The sequence below is a fragment of the Filicampus tigris genome, chromosome 11, assembly GCF_054856515.1.
Source record: "Filicampus tigris isolate MCC_2025a chromosome 11, RoL_Ftig_1.0, whole genome shotgun sequence".
In the NCBI taxonomy this organism is placed as follows: domain Eukaryota; kingdom Metazoa; phylum Chordata; class Actinopteri; order Syngnathiformes; family Syngnathidae; genus Filicampus; species Filicampus tigris.
In genome coordinates this window covers 24789677-24811481 of record NC_141227.1, presented here as the reverse complement: position 1 = coordinate 24811481, position 21805 = coordinate 24789677, and the positions used below count along the sequence as shown (strand labels likewise).

At 51.8% G+C, this 21805-nt stretch overlaps 1 protein-coding gene across 5 annotated transcripts; it reads right to left on the bottom strand.

Annotated features, from left to right (window-relative positions):
• Nucleotides 1-187: 187 nt before the first annotated feature.
• Nucleotides 188-21238, bottom strand: LOC147140296 (kinesin-like protein KIF20B). 5 transcript variants are annotated; one of them, XM_086045614.1, is made up of 33 exons: nucleotides 21076-21238; nucleotides 20671-20809; nucleotides 19550-19669; nucleotides 19300-19434; nucleotides 18322-18460; nucleotides 18061-18245; nucleotides 17913-17967; nucleotides 17489-17689; nucleotides 17303-17414; nucleotides 16842-16913; nucleotides 16588-16734; nucleotides 16233-16395; nucleotides 15607-15729; nucleotides 15415-15528; nucleotides 15197-15333; nucleotides 14970-15081; nucleotides 14382-14654; nucleotides 12769-13380; nucleotides 12058-12302; nucleotides 11842-11980; nucleotides 11654-11776; nucleotides 11423-11477; nucleotides 10552-10677; nucleotides 9549-9661; nucleotides 8369-8524; nucleotides 7594-7761; nucleotides 6492-6590; nucleotides 6062-6271; nucleotides 4631-4675; nucleotides 2165-2236; nucleotides 1519-1633; nucleotides 1186-1316; nucleotides 188-678 (listed from the first exon to the last, which is right to left on the bottom strand). In XM_086045614.1, the coding sequence occupies exons 2-33, from the start codon at nucleotides 20806-20808 to the stop codon at nucleotides 592-594; spliced, it is 4722 nt and encodes a 1573-aa protein (XP_085901740.1). In that variant the 5' UTR covers nucleotide 20809; nucleotides 21076-21238; the 3' UTR covers nucleotides 188-591. The 5 variants fall into 5 exon arrangements, with proteins under 5 accessions (XP_085901740.1, XP_085901741.1, XP_085901742.1 ...); XM_086045615.1 differs by having other exon boundaries at nucleotides 19550-19639; XM_086045616.1 differs by lacking the exon at nucleotides 4631-4675.
• Between the last annotated feature and the right edge of the window lie 567 nt (nucleotides 21239-21805).

Genomic DNA, 21805 nt, shown 5'->3' with positions numbered 1-21805 from the left:
GGAGGGAAGGAGGGAAGGAGGGAAGGAGGGTTTCCCGATGATGCTGTCCGAGACTTTAGTTGAACTCGGGCTTTTGTTTGCGGTGTGTCTTTAGATGGCCACTCGCCGCATTCCAACTCACAGCTGCTCGGCGCACACACGCAGCGAGTCACGTTCGGGGGTCCAAAGAGGAGCCAAGTGACGAATGTTGAGGCGTCCCAACATTTTAATGCTCAAAGCAGGCTTCTCTTCCAAGACAAACAGGTTTAACAGTTTAAAGTGCACAACCATTGAGTGATGTCGTGAAAAGCACAACCGCTAAGATGCGGAAACAACAAGTCAAATTGCACATCAACATTGAAATAAAGTCAGCACGCTAGTTAGCGTTAGCGGTCGGACAGCGATCAAAGAAACGGGGCCCGTGAGCTTCCTCTCACTCGACATTAGCTTAGCCGAGCTTGGCGTAAAGACCGCAAGGCGTGTGCCTGTGTGTGTGCTAAGCTAGGCTAGGCTAGGCTAGGCCGACAACATCAGGCCCGACCTGGTCAACTGCAAACAATGGCATTTTGGTGGCTTGACAGGAACACGCATACAAACGCGTGCGTGCGTGCGTTATTTGCCAATTCTGGAGCGAAGTCGTCTTTTGATGATGAGATGATCGCTTTGTTTGTCGTCCGTGAGAAGGCCGGTACTGAGCATCTGCAAGGACAGGCAAGCGTCACCCGTGTGTGTGAAGGCTGCACTCTAACGTCATTCAAATGGAGGCCCAAAGATGCTGATACTTTGGAACGTTGATTGCAAATCTTCAAAGCATTCCTTTGTGAATGCTGTTATTATGTCAAAATAACCTGAATATTGTGATTTGTTTTTTTTTAATTTCTCTCTTTTTTTCTCGCATTAACGTGAACATTTTTCCAAAACTTGGACACAAGTGTTTTTCACAAGACAGCGCCGATATATATGTATATGTATATATATATATATATACGTGTGTGTGTGTATATTTGTTTTTTTTGAAGTTACATCACAAAAATGGCGGTTCCACTTTAGATACTTTTGTGTTGTGAGTTTTTTGTCATGTGAAATAGGCAAAGCAAACACCTACGGCGGACTGCAACGCGGAGCATTCTGTGCCTAACGCGTTGCGAATGTGGCCCGTGTGGAGTGAAACGTGAGGTTTGGCTGGCTGCGTGCGTGCGTGCCTACCGGGTGCGGGGGCACGTCCATGGGGGAGGAGATGTCAGCGCTGAACAGCTTCCTTTTGCTCTTCTTGCTTCTCAGGCCGATGGAGGAAGGCGAGGAGGACGAGGCGCTCATCAGGCCCATCATCTTCTTGGCTGGCCGCAGCAAAGGAAACAAAGCAAACGTTCAACTGCAGCAGCTTTCTGCGAGCAGCGCAGTGATGGAGTGAGAAGGAGGAGGAGGGGAACAAGGAGGAAAAAGATATGGCGTGGAGGAGGAAGACGGATGAGGACAAGAAGCGCTTGGAGGCCATGGCCAAGGTGCAAAGGGGAGAGGACGGCGACGCGACCGACTGACCTTTGGAGCCGATGAGGGTGGGCGAACTCTGGAGGAAATCGCCGATCTTCTGCAGCGTTGCGTCTTTCCGACCGCGGAGGCTTCGGGTCCCGGGAGACGCCGACGGACGGCAGCGCTACACGCAACACAAGCTTGAGGTTACCATTGAGCTGAGGTCGGCCCACGCGGGCGCGTTTGGCGATCGGACGAGCTTGCCAGCTCAACCTCAGTTGGCTGCATCGAAATCCCCCCGATGCTTTGATCCACTCATTTTCAATGCATTTGTTTTCTCCCCCCCCCCTCGAGGTGCTTGTGTGTTTGACAGCGTGACCCTGCTGGTGTGCACGGCTTGCGCTCACACTTTGCTCTCAGGAGGAATAAAGCAAATGGCGCAAGGAGAAACCAAGCAAAACGATTTGCTTTTTTGTTTCAAAAACAAAACAAATGTCAAATTCCAAACAGCCAGATGGCCCAAGCCTGAACGCGGTTGGAGCGGATCATGCTGCAGGTGTGGATCGAGTGCGTGTAGGAAGGTGACAACCTCCAGTGGGCACGCGGCAGCAATTTATAAAAACTTTGCTGGCCGCGTGAATTGAGGCAAATTTGACAATACGATGAGATGATGTGAGCAGCTTCACAGAAGCGCGCGCGTGCGTCCGCGCCTCACCTCCTCTTGGTGCTCGCTCACTGTTGGCGTCACTCTGGTGTTTCTTCGATTCTCCGCCTCCACTTCATCCTGCTGACAAACACACACACACGCACATGCTCAAGGCACGAAAGCTTTCAATGTTGTGAGATGTGCGCGCGTGCATTCTCTGCACCGAGGTCATGAAGATCATGTGGTGGGGTAGCCACATGGGTTACTTTTTTGAATCCAGTATGAACTATTATCTGAAAGCACCCAGGCGATAACATACAGTGCCGTTGAATGCCAAGAAAGTTTCGATGTATTTCTTGAAACTATTTCTGTGCGGCCGGCGCTACACGTCTCCTTTCGATAATTGTCAACGTGCGCCACGAGTAACGCTTGTGGTACCCCGGCTCCCTCTGGTGGTATGCAAAAGAATCGCCGCGCTCCGTCACATTCCAGTTGAGCGCACTCAAATCGCGACGTAGCATCGCAGCTATTTGAACGAAGCTGCAAAACGCACGCACAGCACCGAACACACCGGGACATCGTCTGGTACTCACACTAAAGCTCAGGCATGGTGCACACAACGAACAACAACGCGTGTAAAAGCATCTTATTCAGGAGGATCCCGAGGACATTTGAGACATTTCTTTGGAGATGATGCGCGGCCGCGGCTCAAAGGTACGAGCGGCTCGCCCGGTAAGCGGAGGGCCCACACTCGGAATCCCGCTCCGTCGTCGTGTCTACCTTTCCTCCAGTGCCACTCGCGGCTGTGTGTGAAGGTGCGGCGGTGGCGGCGTGAGGGGCCGCAGGCGCACACGGGCGGCAGGGCAGCTGCGGCCACGCGACGTCGTTTAGCGCCACCTCGGCCTCAATGCGCCAGTGCATGAATGAGGTTCCATCATTGACCACAAATGTTCTTTGGAAGCGCTTCATGGTGCTAGCACCGTGCGCTAATGCTAATCTGTGGAAAGAGTGCGGCTCTGCTTATCTTTTGGCTTGGACATGATGCCGTTGGGGCTGCCAAGTCACTGGCTGAGAAAGTCGGCGCGGGGGCGCTAATTATGCTAATTGACGCAGAATGACTCAATGCTCACGGGCACATTTTCGCATATAGCCGCGCAAGCCGAGATCCACTCACTCGTTTCATTTCACACTTGACAGCTGGCCAGGCGCTCCAAACGCCCGCGCGCAACCATTTGGATTCTTTCATTCCCCTTAATGTGTCCCCTTCAAAGTCACACCTTCCCAAGCTAAATATACGTGTGTGTGTGTGTGTGTGTGTGTGTGTGTGCGTGCGTGTGTGTATGTGTGCGCTGCCACGTGAAAATGAAATGTCAACAAAGACGCTGACAAACCAAATCAATTCATTGGGGTTTTTTTTTTTTCTTTCTTTTTGCATCCAGAATAGAAGCTGATGTCAATCAAACTGAAATGTGATTTATTAGTCGCCAGCAAAGCGTGTGCGTGTGTGTGTATGTGCGCCATCTGGAGCTCTTTGAGCACAAGGAGCAAAATTTGGGTTGGCCCGCCCCCAGCACACAAGACTTGCCACATGTCAGCGTGTGCCATCTCTGCTCTTGTTCTTCCTCCGAGCACGCCTCTACGGCGCTCGCTTACTTTGAGCACTGGGTGGGAAGGTCAACGGTCAAAGGCAGCGGCAGAGCTGCGCATCGTCCCTCCGTGCCCGAGTTTCTGTCCTGCACATTTAACGGCGCCACGCGGCCCCAGTCGGCCAAACGACATAGATCAGGCCTGCAGTCTGCCACTTTGACACCCGTGCGGCCGGTCGGTCAAGTGCCGCATTCGTCGCCATTCAAACTTCCTTGCGCGGGACATTGTGGCGTTGAGTGAAGGTCAACCAGACAGCCCTTCCCTTCACGGCCCATGGCTCCTGATTCATGCCAACGCCGGCCAGACTGATACACACCTGATCTGTTGATTCAATGATTTTCATCTGTACTAAACCACTGGTCCTGTTCACCTTTTCTCACCACATTTGTCCACAATGACTTGACAATGAAGCAAACAGATACGTATCCATAGGCAACACTTTCTTTCTTTCACCCGCTAAATCTTTGCAAGTGTTTCCATTCTCAAATGATCACGCCTACACCTTTCCAGGAAATCACAATGTCCCATCACTGACAAGCTATTGCAGTACAGGCCCATGGGCTACTCATGTGCGCTCCCCGAGAGCATCGAGGCAGGCCACCTCCGACATTGAGCAGCGACGAGGAAGGCCTCCGCTTTGCTCAACGTGCGCGGGTGCGTGCGTGTTAGGTTGGGACCCGTGTCAAGAAATGTGTATGAGGAACATCCTGCGCCATGATGTCCAACATTTCCATGTCATGACTGACAAGGGGCAGACGACGATGACGACGACGACGACTACAACCGTGTGGTTGAAAGTGAACTACAACTAATGGACAGACAATTAACGAAATGGATGTGATGATGATAAGATAAGATAAGATAGAAGATAAGTCCATTCAAAAATACCTTGGCTCCATGTGCCGGACGTTTGCTGCGGCTAAAAATGGGACACTTTGGGGGTGGGGGCAGGGAGGGGACAAGTGAGAGTTGTTTCAAAGCTGTGAGACTGCAGTTCCAAACACATGAAGTTCAATTAAAAAAACAAAACAACAGACATTAAAGAAAAATACATACTGTACACTGGAAGAAAACTTACTAAAAACAGAAAATGAAAATGCATAAATTCAAAAAGAATCATTTAAAAAAAATCCAATTTACAAAATAACTCAATTAAAAAATGTGGCTAAGACAATGGAAAAAATACACGAATAAAAAGAAACCAAAAAATACATGAATTAAAAAAACATGAGCTATATGCAGTGGGTACGGAAAGTATTGAGACTGTTTCAAACAGAGACTAAGGGCTTAGCAATATGGCCTGACATTCATACCATGGTACTGACTGATTGTAAAAGTCAGAAGGGGAATGTTTCCGATTGGGTTATTTAAAAATGTGAAAAGGTCCATATTTCCTGTTAAAAAGGGTCAGAAAGTATCATATTCATTCTTCTCTCTGCTTCTTTTCATTCAAAATGTGCATTTTCATGTAAACGTGCTGCTCTATTTAGCAAACAACAAAAAAAGCTCAATTCGACCAAAATAATATGGAGACCTATTACTGCATGGACCTCAAAATTCAGCGCTCTGTGGTACAAAAGCAAATAACGCTGCCGATACTAAAGTATTTCTACTTTTGACAACGATTTCTTTGTCGTGGCCGACGTCACCCGTTGGTTAGCGTCTTCCGGTATTCGAGCGTGTGCTAAATTGTTAACGTAGCCGTCGTCTTTTTGAGCTGTAATCCACATTCTCTGTTCATAGCTGCTGGCTCTCCGGACGAAACGCGCTTCGAGCCAGACTTCTGCCAAGAAGCACTTATTTGAGGTCTTTCCCGACGCTTAGCGATTCCTCCTTCGCCTCCTTGGTGAAAGCGCAACTTTTTAGTTGGCTAGTTTATTTGTCACCACGGACGAAAAAGGTTCAGCATCGCGCAGCTCCTGACGTGACGTCACTTTTTGGGTGTTTTTAGGCCAGCGACACTTCGGCGCCGATTAGTGTGAGCGGTCCACGGTCGCATGCGGCTGATTGGTGAGCGCGGGGGAGAACAGCCCTTTAGAAAAAAACGCAGGTCGGACCATCTTGAAATCAGCCAAATCGCGTCCCACAGCGATAAATCGTTCGCACACGAATATACCCGGAGTAGGATCGAATCCACTATTGTTTATATGGTTTGATTTTGTTTTGGGCTCCTGAGATCATCCTGTGGTTTGCAATACTCGGGAGTGGTCGGGTTGGCATACTTGAAAGTGACTTGAGGCCCACCGTCTTGCACTTAATGCATCCATGCTTTTTGCGTTTGTGTGGTGCGACGGTCACGGAGGGCCGGGCCTTCCCTACCTTGTCCACGCCGGCGCTCTTCCTCTTGCGGGCCGAGCGCGTGAGCTTGACGGTGACGGCGCTCGGTTCGCCCCGGCGCCGCAGCGCCATGCGGTCGGGCCGTAGCGGGCTGAAGGAAATCTCCATCTCGGGCCGCGGGAAGCGGCTGGCGCGCCCGTTCTCCGTGGAGATCTCGGACGACTCCAGCACCGACGGGTATCCCGACGAGCCCTGAGAGGTTACGCGAGGACGCCGCCGCGTTAAGCGCAGTCAGGCACGTACATGTATGTATTGTCTCTTCAAGGGACATGGAACGCAAGAGAAACTTTTTCATGCGTTGCATAGAGGCGGGTAGTTCCGCGCTAGCTTCACTCTGCTACTTTCACTTGAGGCAATTTTTCTTTTGGGGGTAAATTGCATTTGTCGGTGTAGTTTTAGTGCGAGTGATGACCTGAGTGCCGTCAGCGTCGTCCACGCCGCCCCCGGCATCCTCGCCGTCCTCTTTGAGCGATGCCATGTGACTTTCTGTCCCCGCCACGCCGCCGCCAGTCTGACAGAGTAGACGTGGAAGAAGTGGAAGAAGGATGAGGATGATGCAGAGGTCACGTCAAGGGCAGGAAGCGACGCCGCGTTTAATGAATGCACACTTGAGGAGGCGGACACGCGCAAGCGTCCGCCACTCTCGCTGAGGGAACGCAAAGTCGTCGCATCATTTTTCCCAAGAGCAAGCAGTCGTTTTTTCACATTGGAGAGAGCCCAAAATATTGCCTTCTATTAAGCAAATACAGTGGCAGTTTTCAAAAGCCACAGTTTCCGTAAGATTGGTTGAACGGTATCCGCAATTTTCAGAAATGATCAATCCCTGCAAAACCCCCCAAAATAGCAAACGATTCCCAACGTTAATTCAATAAAATCGCGAATGAATGAAATCGGCGATACAATGAAGCCGCAAAAAGTGAACCATGATCTAGCCAGGGATGACTGTGTAAACATTTTTCAATAGGGGGCGCTAACAGAAAAAAAAAGAGAAAAGATACAAGTCACGTTTCATGTTCATTGAGCCATTTCGTGACTTGTTGTATTTATTTCATATGGTCATTTTCTAGGCTAAACATTGCTTTGCTTTTCATATGATTTGCTTTTAGGAAAGGATTAACCATGAAAAGAGCCAGCCGAAAGCTCGTTTAGCAACAGGAGAAATGAAACAAATGACCATTTTCATGTGCTTTTTCTTGGGAAATACACGGGGGGAAAAAAATAATGACACTGGTAGTTGTGGGGGGAAAAAAACATTTGAAGGCCATATCGCCCAGGCCTAATTGATAAACACTTCATGTAAGTGAAGCCCGGATGGTGACCAACATGCTGAAGCCAACGATGGCTCTGTCTGATCCGAGTCCACAAATTCTGATTGGGTTTTTAATTTGCCACGATTGGCCAAACGGCCAGCCTTTTGTGCGCAGCACCACTAAAAATAAAAACGGTGCCTGAAGCGCTCAGCTGCTTTGGGTGAGGACAAATGATCGAAAAGAGGCGGATGCGGTTCTACTGACCTCTGGTGGCGACTGCGCGCTATTGTGGCGAAGCTGCTGGATGATTTTGTCTTTGTCAGCCTGGCTGGCCAGAAGCTTGTGGAGCTGCACCTCCAAGGCGGCGACCAGCGTGTCCCTCTCCTGCCTCCAGCTCGCCATCTTCTGCTCCTTGGCACGCAGCTCCGCCTCCTGGACAAAACATCCAGCCAAACGAGTCTTTCTTTTGGGATGCAGGCAAAAGTGACTCCCGCAGCAGCAACCCGCACAACGCCCAGCCACCGTCAATTCACATTGAGCAGGATGGAAAATACCAGTTGGTGGCACTTATGTAACATGAAGTCACTTTTTCCCAACAAACACCGAGGAGGGACAATGCATTCGGTCGGTATTTTCCGTGGCTGCAGGTTATGCGCAGCGCTCAAGTTAAGACTGGGCGTTTACTAAAAACACGACAAAAAGGAATTGTTTGTGGGTGCTCTTTGGGGGGGATGCAACAGACAAATTGCATTTCATTTGACTGGGGGAATGTGCTTTGAGATACGGACAAAGCCACGGAACAAGTTCAACTCGGAAGGCACCACTGTGTAGTTAACTGACTAGCATCGAATAAAAGGTCAAATTGTTTATTTCACAATGTCAAGCAGTTTTTGGCAAAACATCAAAATGAATGCAATGAATATGAAAGGACTCAAATTGCATGGATTAAAGAACAGGGCCGGCCGGCCGGCGGGAGGAGTGGCTCCTCTCGCCCCACCCGTGACCGGTACGCTTCCTACTTCACCCCCGCGCAGCTCACCAGCTCGGCCTGCCGGGCCAGGTAGCGCTCCCGGTCCTCGGCAAACTTCTTCATTTCCTGGTTGCGCTTGTCCTCCGCCTCCTTGACCTGACCAATCAGAGCCATCTTGTCCTCCTGCCACTTGTGACGCTCCGTCAGGTGCTTCTCCTCAAACAGCTTGGTGTGAAAAAGACATTGTTGTCAATAATGGACCGGGAATGAGTTATGTGTTAAACACTCCACTCGGGGCGGAGAGATGCGCCGATCGTATTGACGTCGCACTGGGCAGAGAGAAGCTTCGACTGGTTCAAATGCAGTCAAGTGACTTCAGAAGGACAGAGTGCCTCATCAAAAGCTTCTACTCAGTCCAGAAGAACTTTCCAGAGGCGTGGAGAGTTTTGTTGAAAAAAAAAAAAAAAAAAAAGACGAACGGGCGCAGCAAACACCTGCCGTCACGCTTTGGAAGCGCAAGGTAAGCGGACGATTGCTATTCCACCCCGTCGTCCATAAAGAAGCGGCCGCACAAGCGACAAGAGGAGCGGGGCAGGCGCGGGACGCTCACGGGGAGCCGTGTGAACTTGATTCAAGCCACACGCACTTTTGCCACATTCTGGGCGGACAAACACTTGGGATGTTGCAATGCTGTCGGACGGGTCCCACTTGCTGTAGTCATTTCCCGTCATTCGCTCTCTCAACATCTTTTGGTGAATTTGCACAATGAAGCAACCTTACATTCAGGTCACGTCTCCACGCCCCGAAAGCCAGGATGACGGCTCGCGGCATTTTTGTTTGCTAGATGGATCATTTAAGTTGAGCTTTTTAACTCATTTGAAAGAGACCTTCAACTCTGTGATTTTTTTCAAATATGAATCTTCCTTTCAGATGTCAAAAAGTGTTTGTGGCTGCCAGGGTTTTATCTTCCGTGGAAATCAGGTCAAAATGGCTCTGAGTGAAAAAGGCTTGCCGACCCCTGGTCTAGACATTGCAAATTTCATTAAAAAAAACTGTGCGGATAAATACTTTTTTTCCTCCCGCAAGGGAAATCATGATGTTATAAACGTGTGTGTGTGTGTGTGTGTGTGTATTGCTTCTGAGCTTTGAACATGAAGATCAGGAGTAAAGGTCCATTACATGTGTCCCGAGTGTTAAAAATTGGAGATATCAAGCATTTGACAGTAAATCAATAACTCCCCCGGCTTACCTTGAGGCTCTCGTGAGCGCCGGCCGCTTCCTCTTTGGCCCGCTGGAGGTCACGTGACGAGGCGTCTGCGCCGCCGTTTTGCTGCCTCAGCATCTCCTTCACTTTGTCCACCTCTGAACAAAAACAAGATGGCGACGAGTGGAGTCATTTCAGCCGATTGTGACTAGCTAACAGTTCTCCAAATGAGAGGCAAGGTGTTCTCGCTTCAAGCTGCTTATTTGTCAAGGTGAATGTTCATTCCAAATACTTTCAACACAGCATCATTGCCATTGTCATTTGCCTTCCATAAGTCAGCTAGCTTCGTGCTAATCTGCAATGGGAAACCCTATCGACGGGCTACCAGAGATTGGCATCGATACGGCGCTCTTGTTAAACTGCTCGGCAACTGTTACGTGAACAATTGGAACATACATTCAAATGACTTTAAGGAAGGACCGCATGAAGAGCCCGCGGGCCAGTTCTAAAAATAGCTCACCAGTGATGGGACATTGTGATTTTCGAGGAACGGGATCATTTCCAAACAAACACCGAGCGAGATGTATAGAAATCAAATGCTGCATATTGATATCCATCTGTTTCCTAATTGTTGGAAATCATCAACGTGATCGATGCCTTCACATCGACAAACATCATGAATAATAATATCTCCTCGCAAGCGGGGTTTTTCCTGGCTCGGATTCAGATCCATCCTGACCACGCACCGCGGTGCGTGTCTGCATGTATTCATTCCGTAACTTCAATTTTCTGGCTTTCGTTTGCAGGGAACATACTTGGAAGTCAAGAGCGGCTATGATCACGTTCGAGCATTCATTTATCAAAGCGAGAGCCACACTTTTGAAAGTGTTCCCGCAGAGAGCCTCACTATCCATATGGGCGCACATGAAATGGAGCAGCATAGGAGCTCGCAAGATACGCGAGCTTTGCTGTGTGTTGCGTATTGCTCAAAGCCGAAGCTGGGCCTCAGCTGCCAATGGTGAGTTTCCACTGGGTGCGGGCGTCTTACCGTTGTTCAGCTCCTGGATGAGTTGCACTTTCTCATCCAGCATGCGCTCCATCTGCTCCTGTGTCTCCTCCTGCTCCACCAGAGTAGAGCGCATGTCGTCCACAAGCTGCAGCTTGGCCTCCAGCTCTGCGCGCAGCACAAGCGCAGACAACCTTAAGCGCGGGCCGGGCACGCCGGCGCCATTCCAGTGGCCGTGCAAAAGCTCCAAAACTCAAACCGCAAGAAATCTTGGAATACCGTCACGGCGGGTACTGTCAGACTTGAACGTGATGGGGAACTCAGCAAGCGTAATGTACCTATGTGAGGAGTGTGTTGCGGAGGGGCGCAGCTTTGGCGACGTAGCAAGACGGCAGCCGGGAATCGTAAGCCAGTGGCGTGAGCATTTGATGACTACGGCCAACCGAGGCCTTCGCCACAGCTCCGTGGTTAATTTGCCGCCGGCCTCTGGCTGCGTCACGCCAACATACGAAGGGAGTTTGCCCAGGGGCCGCCAACCTAGGTCCCGGAGAGACGTCTCCCCAGCTAGCTGCCTTTGCTACGGGCCCGTACAACCAGAAAAGATTCACGGACCCGACGATCGCAAAAGCAATGCCTCCGCGGATCCTGGTTCGAGTAAGCCATTTCAAATAGAAATTTTAAAAAGAGGAAAAAAAAAAAAGTGCTTTTTCGGAGGTCAAAATGGCAGCGAGCCCCCCACCCCCCCCCAAGTGAAGGTGAGGCTTGGTAAAGCGCTTTGAGCAGCGCGCAGCGTCGATCGGATTTGTCAATTGTCGGACTATGTGACGTGTTGTTTCCGGGAAAGCCGACGAGGAAGCATTTGATTGCATTCGTGAGTGTCGAGACGACTAGCGGCCCCTAAGCGCCCGCTCACCTCGACGAGCTTGGTGGTACAGCTGCAGCGTCTCGGCACACTCGCTCTCCGCCGGCTGCTCCGACAGGAAGGAACCAGAAAGCGTCAAGCGGGATGTATAGCGCCGCCACTTTGCGGATTAAGGTTACTTTTGGAAAAGTCTTGTCACATTTCCATATCGAGCATACTGTAGCTCATCAACAAGTACAAGTATTCAGGGAGTAGGGAATGAGTGAATGAAGGCAAACTCACCGCCTTGAGCTGTTGGATGGTTCTGTCTCTGTTTGCGAGGTCCGACAGAAGCTGCTTCTTCACCTTGTCGCCATCGGACAGCTTCCGTCTCAAGAGCCTCTCTTCCTCTTTCATGGCGGAGATCTGCGGGAAAGCGTCGGCAGCGTCAGCTCCGTCATCGTGGTCTTGAGCCCGACTGTCCAACCTACGTCTTTGTGGACCTGCTGCATCTGCTTCTTGTAGTCGGCCAGCTTCTCTCGGAGGTCGCAAGAGTCCTCTTCCTTCCTCTGCAGATCCGCACTGAGACTCTGGACTTTGTCCGAGTCCTGCTTGGCAAGTTCCTTCAGTCTGGAAGAACACATTGGGGCAAAGAGTCGGATACTTCTTCTACTGGCGCTCAGTGTGTGAGAAGGGCTAATCGGCACCTGCCGATCTGGAGCGCTCTCTTCTCCAGCTCGGCGTCCTTCTGCTCGATGGCCTCGTGCGCCACGGCCAGCAACTGCCGGCGCCGCTCGGCCTCCTTCCGCCGGCACTCGTGCAGCGCCAGGACGGCGGCGCTGCCGCCGTCGTCGTCGTGGTCGCGGCGACGCTCCTGCGCCTCCTTCCGCAGAGCCGCCCGCTCAGGCAGTTCGGCCGCGTTGGGCTCCTCATCGCCAACACCCAAACAGGCCTGTCATCCGTTACCATTGTTATTCGGTTCAATTCTTATTCCGCAAGCGCAAAATTAATCAGAGTACCGTGTCTGACTAATGCTAGCACAAGCAATGTCTTCTTGCTGGCAACATTTTGGGCTTGAGTTGCCCTTCAATCATTTCTCTTTGTGTGAGTAGTAGATGCAAGTAGCAACAAATGGATGATCATTTTCGAACAACTGATAAGAAGACTTTGAAAGTGAGCAAGCGCCAACTGAAAAAAGGAATTCTTTCCTTCGACAAAAGCGAAAAATGCATTCTTTCCTTCGATAAAAGTCATTCCGAGACAAGCGCAGCGTGCACTTGCATGCCAGGTTATGGATGAGAGGAGCAGCGCGACCAGGAGTCCAAGACTCCTGCACTTTAGTCGCCAGTTGTTTTGTTGTCAATGGATTTGTTTTTCACTCCATCTTTTTCCCCTTCTCGCAAATGTAAGTAACTCACCTGTGGCTGTGCCACTTCCGTGGGAGGCGTGGCGCCGTGGAGCCGCTCCGTCTGGACCTCCTCATCTTTCAGCAGCTTTGGCGTCTCCTCCTTTGCCTTCAAGGAGGCCACTTGAGCCCGAAGCTCCGAGATGACCCCGCCCAGGTCGTCTTCAGCTGCACATCTTCTGGCGCCGGCTTCCTGTAATTCCATCTTCAGCCGCTGTGTGGTGAGCTCTTGCTCGCCGAGCTCACGCCGCAGGTGCTGACACGACGCTTCCCGTTGACGCAGTTGGCGGCCGACTTCCTCCAACTGCTTCCCGGACGCTTCCTGGTGTTGTCGCAGCTGCTCCCGCAGCTCCTCCTCCGCCGCCGTTTGGCGGAGGCCGACGTTCTCCGGGAGCCGCTCCGACCGGAGCTTCTCGCGCGCCAGATGATCTTTGACGCGCGGCAGCTGCGACGTCCGGCTCTCGCTTGCCGCACTTTCAGGGGCCGTAGCTTTGCTGAGCGGCCGGCCGAGGGCGCCGGACGCCTGCGGAGGTCCCGGGAGGTCCCGGCCGAGGGCGGCCATCCGTTCCTGGGCAGCTTGCAACCGAGCCGACGCTTGTTGTGCTCTAAGCGTCTCGTTGGCGACCTGCGCTCGTTTCCGGAAAAAGGCATCATCACTACTCGCAACGAGCACCTCCTGTGATGTCGTCGGCAGACACCAATCACTCACAACAAGTTTGTGACATTTCAGGATGAACCTGCAAAGTTGCGTCCAAACTTCTTTTATCTGGATGACTCGCTCAACAAACATTGTACAATACAACTTTATCTATGCAGGAAGTCCTCAATTTACAAACGAGTTCCGTTCCTACACCGGCGATGTAACCCGAATTTCCACGCGTTTTGGCTTTCACTGTTATAGTCGAAATTGACGTCAAAATACTTTGTATGAAAATAGATTAAAATAAAAAGCATAAGATGCTGTAAATACCATTACTGCTGAGGGATGGACGGAGAAGAAGGAGAGGAGGGCGAAAAAGGCAAAGTTACTGCCGGCATGCAGTCGGACACGATCGAGACACTCTGCGTCCCAACCCATGGCAAATGCCCAAGCAGAGGTAAACAAGCTCAGAGACGCAGCACAAAAGCACAGTTTTGGAGCGAGGAGGAAACCGGCTGCTTCATTCCTGCGGTGAGTGGCATGAACATTGGTGTGTGTTTTATTGACGGTTGAAAGTAACAAGCGGAAATGACGTCCAATAGCGTCACGACGCCGTGCGTCGCCGGACACAGTGGCCTATTCAAATGCCGGAGCAACTCTGTCCGCTCAATCATGTCAACGGGATATTCAGAATGTTTCAGAAATCGCAATTTTGACCCTAAACCCAATATTAAGCGCATGTAAACGTGGTCTCTATGGTGCTGGCGACAAAATAGCGGAAGAGGCGTGGTAGCGTGGTAACGTCCAAACGTCCTAGGTCGCGTACGTCGTAATTCGCCAACTTGCTGTACAGCGCTGTATTTCATTTCACTTAGAGAATTTTGCAATTTTCCTCATGCCGGCCGGGCCCAATCGCGCATTTTAGGTTCCTGCTGAGATTTCCGCCCATTTGCCAAAGTTGTTGAGAGACGCCTATGTCAGCTCACCTGCTGTCGGGACGCTTCCAACGCAGCAGTCAACCTCCGAACCTCGCCGAGCAGCCTGCCGACTTGCTCTTTGCTGCTGCTCTCGCGCTCCGACGTGGCTTCGCCGCTTCTCTCGTCCGCGTCCCGCCGGGGCGCCGCGTCTTCCTCCGGGGCTGCCGGCGCTTCCGTTTGGCGGCGCGAGAGGTCCCGCAGAGCGGCGCGGTCCTCCTCCCCGGATTTGCCGAGGGCGTCCTCTTGGGTGGCTCGCTCCCCGCCGAGGCCGTTCAGCGCCTCCTGCACGCACCCGTGCAAAAAACGCTTTGTGTGGAAAGCAATCCCGAGCTCAAACTCAAGTGGGAACGTTTCAGAACGAGGGTGCAGCGGTCCTCCCGCCTTGTAAATGTATAGTGAGGCTCCAAACAAGCAGGCTGGCATTGTAATTCGGGAGTCCAACTTTGCATGCTGTGCATCATTGAAAAGCAAAAGCGCGAGCCGGCGTCTAAGCGGCGCTTATGTCACATACGCGTATGAAGTCCGAGGACCAAGCGAAGCCATTGGGGCGACGGCCCAGGAAGACTACGAGAAACTAGTGACCACTCCCCGCCTCACCCCAGCGTGCGCCTCTCCGCAGGCGGCCATCTTGTCGGTCATCTTCTTGAATATCTCCAGACGTTTCTCCGCTCGTTCCTCCAGGAGCTGCGTCTCTCTGGCCAGACGCTCCCTGATAACGGCAAACAACACCTTGACGTCCGCACTTTCTCTTGCAAGGTTCACAAACAGAAAACGGAGCGATGAGAGTCATCCAGTCAAGCCGCCGTAAGCGGGCAAAGTCTCACATGAAGTCGTTCTGCATGTCGGCAAAGATCTGGTTGAACTCTCTGCTAACGTCCTCTCGGATGCGAGTTTCCGCCAGCATGCCGTCCGCTCGCTCCTGCTTCAGCGCCATTTGAAGACGCCTCAACAGCGCCACCTGCTGCTCAAGAGGACCATTCTCATTGCGGCTCAAGGCAATGAGTGAAACCGGAGCCAACAAATCATACTCGGGTTGACAAACCTGCTGTGTCATTTGACTGATGACCATTTCGTCCTCCTCACTTTCATACGTGGTGTCCTCCATTGACATCTTTTCTTCTACGTCGTCGTCGTCATCATCATCATCATCATCCTCCTGGCAAAGATAAACTATTATGCAAACGAGGCCAAAACGAGGAGTATTCGGCGGCGCCGGCCACGCCCCCTCCCCCACCTGCACGTCCTCCAGGCCGCTCTCCCAGTCAATCAGAGAGCCTCGCGGAGACTTCCTGGCGCCGCTGCCGGGGCGGGGCTTGCGGGGCGGGACGGGAGCGGCCCTGCTGGGCAGAAGCACCACCTGCGCGACACACGCAACGTGTCACCTTGGGCCCGCACCGACTTCTAAGGACCCCCAAAAACTGTCGTTCATAGCGCGTCCTCGCTGACATGCGCCGCTTACACTCACGGCATACTCGTAGCTGCCAAAAGAGAGTTCCTTGACAAAAAGCAAGTCAGTGCTGCAAACTTGGCAATCTGGTTGCTCCTGCTATTGAAAATATCTGACCGTATGTGCTGGGAAACTTTGGACAATGACAGCTCAGGACGTCAGTGGACTCAATGGGCTTGGGTTGGTTGGAGCGTCCTATTTTGCAGATCCAATCAATCGGCCAATTATGACCGATTACAACCGATCGGCGGTTTTGCACAAAATATCTGCCAATGCCAAACAGCTGATCAGATCTGCGTAAAGTCTAAGTACTATCCACATTGCAAAGGTTTGACCCAAGGTATGTATGTGATTTTAGTCGTAATTGGACCAGCCCTCGTTTGTAGCGATGAGGCAGAGCGCGGCGCGTTCACCTTCTGCGCCAGGGCGGAGAACTTGAGGACTTGGAGCGTCTGGTCATAGGTGGACGCGCACTGGCTGACGTTGACCATCATGCGCACTTTGCCTCGGCCGCAGAAGAAGGCCTGAAGGTAGTGCGTCAGCTTGCTCTCGCGGAACGGGACGTGCTGCGGCGGCCTGACCACACACACACGCACGCACGCACGCACGCACGCACGCGCACACACACAGGGCCGGGTTGCTCTTACTTACTCACTCACTCACACCCGTGACTCTCTCTCCAACACGCACACTTTCACTCTCTGGCAAACACGCCAGACAGCCTCAAAGAAACACCCGCGCGTTTGTGATTGTGCGAGGCGCACTGACTTGGCGTGCTGGTTGTGTCTGAGGGCGTTGATGCACTTCCCCAGGATGAGCAGCGACGTGTTGATGTTTCCGGCCTCCTTGAGCCGTTCTCCGCGGTTGCCGGTCTTGGCGCAGCGCTCCGAGCCGGCCAGGTCGCACAGGCACAGCCTGCGCACCAACAATATGGATACTTGCGTTGTTTTTGTCGTCTTGGACGCGCCTTTGGTGGCATGTACTTTGTAGACAGGCCATCTGTGGCCACGCACGCCACCTACTCGCTGACAGAGACCGCTCGGGCAGGCTGGGCGTCCTTCATCGCCAGAACGCGGATGGAGAAGATGCTGTGACTGCAGAAGAAAAAAAGAAAGAAAAAAAAAAAAGAAACCAGCGCATTCAAGTCAGAGATGTTTGAGCTCACCAGAGTATATTTGCGTCAAAGAGTATTTCGGTGTGTATCGTTGCCTTTGTGTTGAAGTGCACGTTTGTGTGATTGGAGCAGCCGGACTCGCTCCTACAACCCCGATTGGCTAATCGTGCCGACGTCAGCCAACGACTCCCGATCGGATTCATGACTGACTCTGACGTATTTGCGGGAGCGGGGAGGGGCCGGTGCTTAACACCGTCAAGAGATTGCTATTGCTGCATCCCTGACGTTTACGTAGATATTTGTTGCGTGAGCGTTTGTGCGTTTCGAGCGAACGTTCGCGTGTGCGCGTGCGCGTGCGCCGGCAGAGACCTCCTGCTGGAAAGCCGGTTGATCCCGGTGGAGGAGAAGCTTTGGTTCTTCTTGCCGAGCTTCATGACTCGATAGGCCTCGTCGGCGCCGTCCACCTGCACCCAGCGCAGGTCTGCCGCGCGCAAGACGGGCGTTATGGATGGCCGCGCGCTCATGAAATGTCGGGCGGGTGAGGCGCTCGCCGACCTTTGACAAAGGCGTTGCCCTTGACGTCCTGGGACAAGCGCAGGGGCGTCCTCCTTGCCGCTCCGGCGGGTGCCGCCTCCAGGAGGTCGTGGATGTTCTCGTTGTAGATCTCGCAGAAGGAGACCCAGATGGAGAACTTGGTGTCGGCTTCCGCTCGGAGGCTCGGGCGCTGTTCCGCCTTGTCCCGAAGCGGCGGTGAGCCTGCCAATGCGACGTCCGTATGGCTTTCAAACGACAATGACTAACGGTTGACGCTCGTTATATGGACAAAATGAGCAAAGCTCCAAATGGCGATTTTTGCCATTGCACTGCACTGTACAGCAAATGCCTGAGTTTCGGGACAATGACCTCATTCATAACAGTCGCTGCTCAGAGTAGACAAAAACAATGAATGAGTAGGCCAGCCTAAGAGAGGCCAACTTGCCTTGGAGGCGCATCGGGCCGCTGGGGCTCCACAAGCTGCCGGCGGCCTTGTCGCTCTACAAGAGCAACGGCAAAGGGGATGAGCCTCGGGAGGCGGCGGCCAGCGGCGGCCGGCCGAGGCCAGCCGGGACTGGCCGCGGCGCCCTCACCTCTTGGAAGTGTCGCAGCAGGTTGCTCTTGAAGGCCGCCTCCTCGGCCCGCTGCTCCTCGCTCAGCCTGACGAACTCTCGGCAGCGTTGAGGCTTGACGCTGGCGCCGCTCAAGACCTTCCCCCGCACGCTGCCGAAGATGGCGTCCAGGGACCTGGGCAGGACGCCGGCATCGTCGTCGGGGCCTGGCGGCAGCAGCGGACGCGTGAGCGGCCGTGGAAGTGGGCACAACGTTTTGTGGGAGGAGAAGCGGAGGCCCACCCAAAAATGTGAAGGTTTTCCCAGCATTGGTGACTCCGTAGGTGAAGAGCAGAGAATTCCCTCCGTGGAGAACATTTTGGACCAGATCCTTGACCGTTCCTTTGAACAACTCCCACTGGGTGCTGTCTGGACCGTACACCTGCTCAACAACAACAACAGCAGCAGCATCTTTCAACGACACGTTGCGCATTTCTGTGGAAATGAAGATGGCGCGGAACTAAATTCTTCAGAAAAGATTGCACTGGAAATGTATTGGGAAAATGATTCAAATCGGAGGAATGTGACCAAGAGTTGCATCGCAGTCCAGAATGAGCTCCTCTGAAGTTGGAAAGGGAAAGATGAGAAAGGATTGTGTTCAAGGTCTTGTTCGCTGGAATGTTCGGTGGTGGAAAACGTAGAATTGCGGGAATTTCGGCAAGGTGGAAAATAGTTTCGATGTCCTGAACCTTGTAAACGGTTGAGGAATGTGGAAAGAGTAGAACGCCAAAAAGTGACGGGATTGACGAAGGAAAAAAATCTATTTTGGGGGCCAGAGCAACAAATGTTTGGCCATTGTTCTGAATTTTTCACAACTCAAACTTCAACATTAACATTTTTTTTTCCAGAATATGTTCTAGGCAGGCCCACTATTTGAAACATGGCATTCTGATGAATAGTACGTTTGTGGAATATGAGTTTATCCACCCGTGTTTAGCCATCTCTGTGGGCGGCCGTTTTGTCACTTCGGTCGACTGAAAATGACATCAAAGTTGCTCGGGGAACGCCCAATCACAGCTCGGCTTCAGAAAACAGGTCAGCCGTGATTGGTCGTTACCCGAGCCCCGAGAAATTGTCATATCATGTCATTTTCCGTCGACAGAAGTGACAAAATGGCCGCCCCGTGAGATGGTAAAAAATGGCTGGATTTTGCTCATATTTCATATTAATCATATTGCCTTGTTTCAACTGTGGGCCTGCAAAACGTATTCAGTAGCCGACCTGAGAGAAGCGGAAGCGCTGAGCGGTGTGCAGGAAGGGCTTGTCCGATTTGTCGGAGCTGAGGAGAGCCGTCAGCGCCTCGGCGCTGGGAGGCCTCAGCAGGACCGTGTCGGGAGGCTCCACGGACACGCAGTCCTGCAGACAAAAACGCATGTTGACATGCGGCGCACGCGTGGTAACGGCTTCGGGCAGCCAAACGCTTGCGTGCGTGCGTGCGTGCGTGCGTGCGTGCGTGCGTGCGTTCGTGCACCTGCGACTCGCCGCTCTGGGCCTCGGCCACCGTGAAGGGTCGGACTCTGAGGTAGACCTTCACGTGTTCTCTTTCCTCCGAGCTTCTGGGCTGCACCGAACACACACGCCAACAACAAGTCTGAACGAAAAGAACTTTGCATGATTGAACAATGACCGGCCAAGCGTGTTAAGGCTTCTTTATACTCCCGCGGGCGACGTCCGCACGCACGTCACTGCGTCAATACCGCGCACAGGTTGCCTTTATACTCGTGCGCAACCCACACGCGTTGTTTTGAAAATGTGTTGCAGTTTCACAACTTTCACTCCAAGTGGGCCGTCGCTACGGCTGATACTGACGAGGGCACCGCAGGGCGGAATTTCCTCTTCCTTTTATGGCCAATTGCGGTCGGCGTTTTTACTGCCGATCAACGACCAAAACGAAACAACAGCGACAACAATGGATATCCTGCCCGCTACAACAAAGGGACCCAGATGACTAGACGATGCATTTAATTGTATTGCGAAATCAATCACAAAGGGGGGCAGCGAAGGTTGTATGTACGCGTGTAGTCTTCTTTACACACACACACACAATATGTGACATAACAACCACGCTGCTGCCAATGCTTCGCAGCAGCAGCAGCAACAAGCTGCGTGGTGGATCCTCTCCCCAGTGGTGACAAATAAATTGCCCTCAAAGAACCGAGCAGGGGAAAAGTGTACGTCATCGCAACATGTGACATAATGGACCAATCACGAAAGAGAATGCGCGCAGCGTCGTATACGCAGCAACAATTTCTGACGTGTGGCCTGTGGTGCCAACAAGTCCAAGAGCACAACGCGTTGGTCACGTGATGCAAAGCGGCAGTTGTTACCCACGCCGACGCGGGAGCATAAAAAAGTGATCCGCTTTGACATTTCTTCCCATGATCTGGATGAGGGCAGCACATTGGCCATAGTGGTCAGAATGTCTGCCTCACAGTTGCAAAATTTCAGATTCGAATCTTGGCTTGGTATAGTTTTTTGTTGTTTTTTTAAAGGACATTTTATAGCTGTAATTTTGATACTGTAGTGAGCAGTATTTCTGTTGACAGTTATCATCCTGTCCCAATCTAATATGGGCCCATGGCCTGTCAGTACCTGAGTCAACTGTGAGTCGCTGAGGAGGAGGCTGCTGGTGCTGCTGCTGCTGCTGGTGCTGGTGCTGCTACTGCTTTCGGCCCATAAACTGTTGAGGTCTTCCACAAGCCCCTGCTCAAGCTGACAAGACTCCGTCATCCTGTCACAAGATGAACACGTGCTTAAAACAGCGTTTCCCGACCCTTAGTCCGCCACAACACGACTTTGACAAGAGGAAAATATAATGTAACGTAAAAAAAATGTAACAAACTGGTGCACCGTACGACATTGACGTCATTTGCAAGCAAGCTAACTGCTAAACTGCTAGCGTCTGTCGGATTTGTTTTTTAGGCGGTGGGGTCATTTTCTGGACGTAAAAAGAAACAAGCAAAAAACCAATTGCGTTTCGAACGTTTTCACTCTGACCTGCCAGCTCGTCTTGACACATTCGAGAGCAGAAGAACCAACGCGAAGGAGATGTGGAGGAAAAGTCCGTAAAATGACGTAAACGTCACACAAACACGCACAAGCACCGAAATGTCCACTACAAGCAATGGAGCCGAATGGCGCTCTCGGTTTGAAACGACCCAATCAGAAGACTCCCTTTTCTTCTTCTACTGTGATTGGTTGCTTTGATTTGCGTTTGCGCTCCTGACCCCTGGTGGACACGAGACGATCTGACAGGTGTCAGCGGCGCCGTCGAGCTGCTTTTGCCATTTCAGTGTTTTTAATTAATCATTCATTATCATTTTTTTTTGGCTTCGTGTAAAACTATGGGGCTGCAATCAGTGGCTTGTTTATTTGTCTGTACATGGCAGGAAGTTGAAATTAAAGTGAAAGGGTTGAGAGGTCAATAATATAACCATAAAGGGTAGCTAACTCGTCTGCTCTGTGTGCGGCTTAATAATGCACTTTGCACATATGATAGCATTTATTGATGTGAAAAAAGATGACATTTTCAAAGGTGATAAAAAAATGAGCTTGATTTGACCACATTCTAAGTGACTCCCGCGAAAATGAAGACAAGTCAACTTTAGGGACCCTTGACGAATATATTAGTTGGTGGATTCCGGTTGACCATGAGAAACGTATATATAGCGCATATATACATACATGCACACACACCCGCACACACTCACACACACACACAAATACA

Coding starts and splice junctions, on each gene's coding strand:
- LOC147140296 (XM_086045614.1), bottom strand. CDS start 20,808: ATGACGGAGTCTTGTCAGCTTGAGCAGGGGCTTGTGGAAGACCTCAAC. Junction 17,968..18,060: donor TGCTGCGACACTTCCAAGAG/GTGAGGGCGCCG, acceptor TTGCTCTTGTAG/AGCGACAAGGCCGCCGGCAG. Junction 6,591..7,593: donor GCGCGCAGTCGCCACCAGAG/GTCAGTAGAACC, acceptor CTACTCTGTCAG/ACTGGCGGCGGCGTGGCGGG.